The following is a 9,326-nucleotide window of genomic DNA, read 5'->3' as shown; positions in this document are numbered from 1 at the left end:
TAATTTCTGGACAGTTTGACCAGTCAGCTTGGTTTCATTTCTGGAGGGCAGGAAAACAGAAACAGTCATTTTTCAAGGGGTAGTTGGTGCTAAGACTTGAAGCCCATCCAGCTCCCAGCAAAAGAGGCTGACTCTCTCGCCTAAGGTTGAAAATAGTTCACATTCACACCCTTGGATGGAGGGTCCCCAGATGCTGAAGAGGATAAGGCTCCTCAATTTGAATTAGCAATGTGGTTTTACAGAAACTCACTCATGAGTAACCGAGCAAGCTCATGCCCAGGGGTCAGCAACCTAAGGCCCACGAGCCACGAGCCACCCCCGAGCCACCGGCCCACGAGCCACCCCCGAACCGAGCCGCCCACTCGCACGCTGCACTAAACCAGCGCAGCGCGATGCAGGGACTCGCTTCCACGGCGCGGAAAATTGCAGACGCGGAAAATAGCGTGCGCGCAATCAGGCCCATGGAGGGATCTCTGTGGGACTGATCTGGCCCAGAAAAGATAAACTTTGCTGACCCCCAGCTCCTGCCCCAATGTAGTGAGTATCAGTATGTGCAGCACAGAAGCAGGAACAGAGATGTTATTCATCACATAAGGAAGCTAAAAATAACAGACACACACAGAGCTTGGAAAACAAAAAATCATGGGATATTTTACAAACAAAACATTACTGTTGAACACAAAAGTCACACATGAAAATCACAAGTGGAATATGCAGCTCTGGAAAAATGGATCCCAGGAACCTTTACAAGAGTACAGATAGTATGAAACACCTTTCTTTAAAAAGCAAGGCAGGTGCTTTTCTCCTTCACATACACAATTACTGAAATCACACCTTTAAACTGATATTCACCCCTAGAAAAACTGGAATAATGCAATTAAAAGAAAAAGGAATGGTTTTCACACCAGCTATGTCTGGCCCAAGGCATGCTGCTAGCAGACACAATCTTTCATGGGTTCACAATTTTTCAGATGACATTTTTTATTACTATATAAAAAAAATCTAAATATTTTGTTCTGCATTCAACAAACATGATATTTGAAACTCATGGCATAGTGAGAAAATCATACATAAAACATTAATAAAATTAAAAGATGATTAAAACACTGCAGGTTACTTTCAAAACATGCAACCTCTGTAAGGCACTAAAAGACAGAAGGGGTGGTAAATGTGCCCCTTGTTGGCCCGCTTTAACATGGCTTATGATACACAATGCAGCCCTTAATGCCACCATATCACCAACATAAAGGGAGGATGAATCTCCCATGCCAACAATACGATGAAGATCCTGAGCTATTTAAGTTCCAAAATCAGATATGGCTTTGAAATAGGTCCACCCAGCTGAGCCTGTAGCAAGAGGGTCCTGGAAGTTAAGGAACAAGGTTTGGTCACAGTGGAGATCGAGGACGAATCGGGGAGGTTGATAAGGCACTGTCTCCAAAGACATTGGCATAAGAGGACTTGAGGAGCTGCACGTAGCTTTGCATGCTTCGGTTGGTGCTCTCAGACTGTTCAAGACGATCCTTCAGGTCATGGAGGCGGCTTTCATACCGACACTCTGCCTGCATGAGCACGGGGGAAATGGTTGAAGCAGGGGAAATCACTGCCACGCTCACCCCGTTATGGATTCTTCATATAAGCAAAGAGCAGTTCACCATGCCAAGCGGAAATACCAGCCTGCTAAGCCCTTTATCTTACAACTTTAGAATATCTTCTATGCTCCCAATCCGTTCCCTGTGCTCCATCCTATTAAAAACCCCCAAAAAACCAATCAACCCCCCCCCCACTCATCTACTTCCTTGCCTTCCTATCAAAACACAGGATGGGATGGACCTAAAAGTCCTTAAGAGAGTTAAGAGAGTTGTGCTGCTGCAGAAAGCCACTCACATCATCTTTGCTCCGCCGCAGCTGATTCAGTTCCGTCTTTGTCCTGCTCAGTTGAGTTTCCAAATCTAGCATCTTGGACTGGGCTGTTCTCTCCCTTGCTGCTGCTCGTTCCCTTGTTTGTTCCAGCTTTTGCAGGCAAGGCAATAGAAACAAGACAAACCAATGTTTTGGGCTTTAGCAAAAAAACAAAAAAGCATCCCTCAAGAACCTTTGGGGAAAGAGAGTGGCTTGATTCCAATTTCCCAAAGCTTCTAAAGCCAGGAAACATTTAAAAAATGTAGCACTCACTTTCCTGTTATATTAGAAACAGGGTTGATGTACATATGCAATGTTAGCAGAAGAAAGAGCAACAAGACGGGAGGGAAATTTCTGTCCTCACCGCCCCGCCCTGCCCAGACTAGAGTTGCTTTACAGGCAACACACGTTCTTCACACACACAAACATGGTCTTTAAAATACATGCCCACCTCTCAAGAGTTTGAAAGTAAAGTAAAAGATGAAGAAGTAAAATGTGTGTATGTGTGTATTGGGGGGAGGGAGCATTGATTTTACTTTAAATATCTAGAGACAGTTCAAGTGGCCCAATACATTATTATCTTTGCATTTATACTTCCCCACCAAGCTCACATTTCTAATATGAAAGACTAAGAAGAAAGAAAGAAGATCAAATCACAAACACACAGAGAGACAGGAAACATCCTGGGAGCCAGCAGGATATGTAATGGTAAAGTGTTTTGCTTACACTGGAGAGAGCTGAGTGTGGTCCCTATCCACCCACAATTTAATTGAGTGCTCTCTCTCAAGCTGAGCACATCTTCCAGAGCTGTTATAAGGAGAAAAGAGGCTCCTTGCATGGGCTGCTCTCAAGAACTCCTCAAAAGTAGGATGGGATGGAAATGTATGCATGACCTCCTACTAGGGCAATAGAGAAGGGCTCTTCAACCCAGGGGCTACATTCCCTGGTGGGCAGCCTTGGGGAAATCTGTGGCAGGGCTGGCCCAAGACATTTGGCACATGGGCGAACCACAAAATGGTGCTCCTCTCCCACCACCAGGGAATAAAGAGCGAGTGAAGATCGATATCAAGAAGGGGGTTGGGGAGAATAAAGATCTACATTGGTGGGTGGGTGGGTGCCTGTTCTGTATCATGCTGGGTGGGTGAAGAGCCCAGGGGACCCCCAGAGGGCAGCCCTGCCATTTTCTCCCTAGGGCTCACCAGGAAGCTGCTGCTGTGGCAACAGGAGACACGTTCTCTGGAGGCTGAATCTGCTGCCCCTGTGGATCTTGCTGCCTCACCTCATGGGTGTGATGGCCAAGGCATGTGGAGGGGACTTTTGTACAGTGGGCTACATTTCCAGCCACAGACTCCTCTGCCTCCTTCCAGGTAAGTGAGGCATTGCCACATTTCAAGGACACATTCCTGCAAGGAACTGCTGAGCAAAACCATGCAAGGAGGACACTCCGAGCAGGGTTGGAAGAAGCATAGAGAGTCCCAAGGACCACATTTGGGATCCAGGGTTGAGATCCCCACCCCTTGTACTAAAGCATCTTCTCACTGATCTCCTGAAGCTGGTCCTCAAAAACAAAACAAAAGAGAATTCCGCTCCCACTGCAATGGCAATGCTCCTTCAGACTCATTGCCCACTGGGAGGTACCAACCTGCCTCTTGGCATCGCCAATTGCTATCTCCAGCTGGCGAGCCAAGGCGCCACATTCCCGGGTCTTCTCCTCTAGTCGCAGCTGGGCCTGATGGATCGACTCTTCCCTTTTCGCTATGACCTGGATAAATTCTATATTCTGACCGCTTGCTGCTTCAAGCTTCCTAGATTGCAACCACAAGGAAGATTCATGGGTATATGCCAATCAAAACAGGGCTCAACATTTAAATGGACTAGATATGCCTGTAAATAAGTTTCGATAGGTGCTACTTTATACAGTGGTACCTCTACTTATGTTCACCTCCAGTTATGTATCCTCCGGGATACATACACGGCAAACCCGGAAGTATTTTTCTGGGTTTCGCCATGTGCACATGCACAGAAGTGCTTTACCGCTGTGCGCGCATGTGCAGAAGTGGTCCTTCCAGTTGCAGAAACCTCGGGATCCAACCGGAGCTCCGGAATGGATCCTGTCTGCGACTGGGGGTTCCACTGTGGTGTGGGGGTGTATGCTGGACAGCCAATGTAATGCCATCCAAGGGCTGGTGGACTCTTGAGTCTCATCCAGTATGGCCAAAGGTTGATGGGAACTGGAGTCCAGCAACATTTGGAGGGTATGATGTTGGCCACCCATCCCGCATAGGAACTGCAGGTGGCCAGCACAGTCATTGTTGCTTTGCCGATAAGCAATTTTCTGGAAACAACAACAACTTGTTTGAATGCAATGTCTGATCAAGCCACAACTCTAGTGAAAAGCAAACACAGGCCTATTGACAACACTGATATTGCAAAGGAATGTGTTAAGCACCAAGTCAGACCATCATTTCTGCCCAGCATCTGCTGCCAGCACTGCCCGCCTGCAGTTCTCCAAAGCCTTAGGTGGGAAAAGGTATTTCCTTCCCCATCTTTCCCAGCTACCATGATTTTTTAGCTGGAGATTTGATTTCCAGACCTCCTTAATGTGAAGCCTGTGCAACAGCCACTTGCCACAGAACATTGCATTTGTCTTGCTCTATGTGTTTGCTTTAGTTCCAGTGCTTCTGAAGAGGTCTGGCTGAACGAGCTGTCATGAGAACTGATCATTAGTGCTGCCCACAGAAGACTGGTCCTAGGAACCAGCAGATATCTTAAGAGGCAGGTTGTGGAAAGCACATAGCTACATAAATTGCTACAGTTCCTTGACTCCTCCCTCTGGTCACCCCCCACCCCCAAAAAAGTATAATGTATTGGCCTGAACATAAGCAGCACCTTTAAAATTCAAGGGGGGGGGGAAGAAACACAATACCCGAATATAAGCCACTCCCTTAAAATTCCGCAGCCACTCACAACCATTCCATTTTACCGTATGTATGTTTCAGCAGCAATATCGTAAAAGCCAGTTTTTGTAAGGTTGCAAATTTAAGCTGCACTTTTAACTTTGCACGGTCGGAATCTGGTGGGAAAGTGAGGCTTATATTCAGGCCAATACAGTATTAACCTACATTTGGAATGCAAGAGGCCTTCACTTTTTGCCTTCCCAACACTGCCGGTAGCCTGATACGCATGTCACAGTAAGTGAATGCAGAAGTGTGGGGGCTCCTGAAGAGGAGATTGTGGCCATTTTGTTTCTCCCTTTTGCTGCTGCATCACACTGAATGAAACCATAGTTTGGCTTAGCATGTCGTCCAAACCCAGGCTTGTTGCTTAGCTCTTCCAGGCAATCCACAAGCCAGGAACTAAAGGACAAACCCTAGCTACCGCCAACAGTTAATCTGGAGAGAGTTAAAGTCTGACCCCAGGTCCAGACTTACAAAGATCACTGCAGGCAGCAGCAAAACTCTGCTGTCATTCAGTTGTGAACTCCTCTCCTGAGCTCCATATGTTCACGCTGAGCCATGGTTTGGACTTTGCATGGGGTGCCAACCAGAGCGACTGTCTTCCCCACTATCACCACCAAGCCCAGCATCCATGACAAGACTACAGAGTTCCATACTCAACACTGATACAGCACCTGATTGATCTATACGCACAGGAAAACATTTGCACAACACAGCCTTTCAGTTTTGATCACTCTGCTCCCATCCTCCCCACTTGCTCCTAACCTCTCCAGCTCTTCAAGCTTGAGGATCAGCTGCTTGTTCTCTTCTTGGGCAGACTGATACCTCTCTCTCATCATCTCCATCTTGTCTCCCTGAAGCTCAATCTGAAATTTGATTTGACTTGATTTAATATTTGTATTCCGGTTTTCCAACAGCAAGCGTTCAGCTCAAAGCAGCTAACATGGGCATTAACAAAGCAACAAACACTGCAATCACTATAATATCAAGCACAGCATCATATAAATAAAGCAGATAGCAACAATAAGTCATCAAAACAATCAATACAATTAAATCAAACCATAGTAATTCAAGATATGAAAACGAAAGATTGGTTAAAAAAATAGGAAGGGGGAAAGGTAGAAAATGTGTAAAGTCTTTAAGGCCTTTCCAAGTTAGCAGTGATAGGTGCTGCACATTTTCTCCCCATTCTTTATTTCCTAGAGAAACAGGAATGGAGTCATGCAGAGAGAGACAGAAAGACAGACAGACGAAGAGAGAAAAGGAGCAGAAAAAAAACTACCATGTTCAGGACTTAAGTGGACCAGGGCTCATTTAGTGCTTATTTAATGTTACTATTTACATTGCACCTTTCTTCTTCCACCATGGAAGGTCATCCACATGCGGTTTCCAGGTACTGAGAAGACCCAAAGCTACTTAGCTTCAGCAAGGTGATGGCCTTGTGTGCTTTGAGACCAAACCCCAGGAGCAGAATCTGATTTCAGTACCAGGAGGTGGGACAGCCTTAAAGACAGCCTTCTGAGGTAGGGGTCTTTGCCTCACCACTAAGCAACTATAATCAGTAACCCCCTTCACATACACCCTCAACCCCACTGGTCAGAGGGCTGGCTGCAGGGCAGCGTTGAGCCCAGGAACCTCCTGTTGCATACATTAAGCACTGTACGTGTTCCTGTTTTTGTGGCCTTTTCAGAGCCTATTTTGATCCAGCATGAATTTTTTTCTTCTCAGCGCTGCACAAATGAGCTGCCAGCCACCTGCAAGCAAAGTGAAGCACACACAGATTGAGGCAAACCCCAAAGGAGAGAAAAATCACAATCTCTCTCTTTCTTTCACTCTTTCTCTCTCTCTCACACACACAGAAGGAAAGGCTTATGGAGCCAAGCAAAATTAACCATGGGTTGCTAAAAAGATGAAGTTGCCTTTGACAAGGAATGGAGGCTCAGGTGCTTGTGGTCAGGCACATGTTATCCTCATGCTGGTTTGCACCCCATACAAAAAAAAAAATCTTTGCAAATTAATATAAAAAACAATATCTGATTTAATCCATCAAGAGCTTATTTCACATGGATTTACTGTGCATAAAGATTTCTGGCTCAAAAAGAAAGGCTTTAGAAGAAGAATTTGGGTCAGTTTGGAAGCACAGTACAGCAGCTGTAAAATTTAGGCCAAAAAGGTCACACAGAGAGGCTTAGGGAACCAAGCATTGACTGTCAGAAAGACCAAAGGACTGGAACTTTAGCAAGTGTAACTAAACCAGTCACCATGAGCTGAATCTCTGAAGCTCCCCACCACCCACAGCTCAGGTCTTTGCTTTCAATTTTGGCACATACCACACTTACAAGGATGTGTAGATTTCAAGACTGAACAACACAGGAGGAGAAACTGAAGTGAGTGCATGCTAAGAACTTCAGTTTCTATTTCTTTCTTTAAAATGAAAGCAAGCAATCCTCAATGGCATTACTTAAGTGTTCCATGCCTAGGTTGCGCCTTCTCTCTCCCACCACGACAAGATAGATAAATTATGCAAAACAAGCCAACATGTGCAAATACTCTGGTAGGCAGTTTTGATTCCTCCATCCCACTCAGTGCCTAGAGACCTGCCTAACCATATTCAAATTTTCATCCCTCTCAGTCTTGAGGACTAGAAATTTGACTTTTTATTGATGAATTTAAGTTTCTAGCTTGAACTGCAATTACACAGAACCCTGGGAAACCTATGCATTGACAAATAAAAGTGTGAAGGGGGCTGGTGGATCCTAACTGCATGCTTTCACAAGGCTACCCATTTGTTAACTTGCCAGAGAAGGTGTTGGTGGACTGAGAAAAACAGCAGGCTTAAATGCAGACAGCAAAACAGCAAAACAAAGACATGCCACACGACCTTTTATTCTGCAGTGCAGATGTTTAATCATTTCAAAAAGAGACGAGACAAGAGACAAAGATTGCATTTTCTTGATGCTAGAGGCTCATTTTGGTCCTCGGCTTGAGGTTCGTGTGGGCACCTTCTGCCAATCCCTTACCCGCTGACGGAGGTCTGTGATCATGGCTGACAGGTCCATATTTTTCTTCTCGTAACTCTTTAGCTGTTCCTGACACTCAGCCAGTTTAGACTCTGTGAGCTTCAAGATCTCGGGAAGCTTTTCTAGCTCAGCAACCTGACTCTGGAACTGCTTACGAGCCTGTGAGCAAGAATGCAAAAAGCAGGAATTACAGATAACAGAAAATAAAAGCACACATTCTGCTCATGTAAAAACACCAGGCAGACCCCACAAATAACCCAGAGATGCATTTTTAATAAAAGGACACATTCTACTCATGTAAAAACATGCTGATTCCCGGACCATCCGCGGGATTCAGAAGGTGATTGGGCTGGATCCGGCCTCTGGGCCTTAGTTTGCCTACCCATAAATGGAGCAATGGTTTTATTTGATACAATAGCTTCCTATTTATTAAACTTACTATTTATTAAACTTTTATGAATAGCTCTGCTGAATTAGACCTAGGCTCTAGCATTACGAAAGAGGATGAAAATCTTTTTCCTATCTGTCTTATCTAACTCATGCCATCTTTTTGTGTCAGGACATCTCTATCAAGTCTTCCATTCCTTGCCTTTTTCTAAACTAAAAAACTCCAAGCACTGCAACCTTTCCTCGTAGGGGAGCTGGCTGTTCCAGCCCCTTGATTACTTTGGTTGTCCTTTTCGTCACCCTTGAATGCTCAATGTTCCCAACTCCACATCACAGCAAAAAACCCATCTCTATAGCAGTCCTACACATAAACTGTATCTATGGAGTTTCACCCCTCGACACATGATTCTCCAAGGTTTTTTCTAGCTCTGCTACCTGAGGTTTTCCAACTACAGATGCCGGAGATTGAACCTGCACCTTCTGCATGCAAAGCAGGTGCTCTACCACTGAGCTATGACCCCCTCCTAAATCTAGATCACCATTCGCCATAATTTTACAGTTTCTTCAGTAATCTTCTATGGTGCTAATTATGCTGTGAATCACTCCGACTGGGCAAGATGCAGCATAATGAAACATCCCGTTCTGTTTCTTTTCTTTTTTTCTTTTTCAAAAAAGCAGCAATGGAAAAGCCTTGGAGGAATGGGGGACCCATGATGGACCTTCCCTTCTTACTTTTCTTTTCTTTTTTAAAAAAGAGTGAATCTCTAACATTCATAGAAACTGATAAATATGATCCAAAATGTACAAGCCGTCTTCCTCTCATGTTTTTATGAGGTACTAGTCTGCTCCTTCTCTTCCCCACTCCACGAAAAGTTCCTGTGCAGGAGCTACAACACTTGAAACCTCCCGATTTTATGGCTCGTCTACAGCTTGGACCAGACACTTACATTTTCAATCTCCTTGGTCATTTCTTCTTTCAGTGATTTGTTCTCTTTCTCACAAAGCTCCAGTTTCACAGTCACCTCATCAGCTTCCATTCGCGTTTTCAGCACCTGGGGAA

At 45.0% G+C, this 9,326-nt stretch overlaps 1 protein-coding gene across 7 annotated transcripts in view; it reads right to left on the bottom strand.

Moving 5' to 3' along the window:
* Positions 1-625: 625 nt before the first annotated feature.
* The window catches only part of ODF2 (outer dense fiber of sperm tails 2), a 37,227-nt gene continuing 28,526 nt past the window's right edge, over positions 626-9,326 (bottom strand). For 5 of the 7 annotated variants that reach the window (XM_081847532.1, XM_081847535.1, XM_081847534.1 and 2 more), the window contains 6 exons: positions 9,214-9,318; positions 7,880-8,038; positions 5,553-5,725; positions 3,545-3,707; positions 1,888-2,013; positions 626-1,562 (listed from right to left, as the gene is read on the bottom strand). In XM_081847532.1, the coding sequence (XP_081703658.1) occupies positions 1,389-1,562; positions 1,888-2,013; positions 3,545-3,707; positions 5,553-5,725; positions 7,880-8,038; positions 9,214-9,318 (900 nt within the window). In that variant the 3' untranslated portion in view covers positions 626-1,388. The remainder of the gene's footprint in view (positions 1,563-1,887; positions 2,014-3,544; positions 3,708-5,552; positions 5,726-7,879; positions 8,039-9,213; positions 9,319-9,326) is intronic. The other 2 variants (XM_081847533.1, XM_081847538.1) reach the window with 1 other exon arrangement.

The sequence above is a fragment of the Podarcis erhardii genome, assembly GCF_964252035.2.
Source record: "Podarcis erhardii genome assembly, chromosome: Z".
Classification (NCBI taxonomy): domain Eukaryota; kingdom Metazoa; phylum Chordata; class Lepidosauria; order Squamata; family Lacertidae; genus Podarcis; species Podarcis erhardii.
Note: the sequence above shows the minus strand (reverse complement) of the source record. Positions and strands in the feature narration are given on the sequence as shown.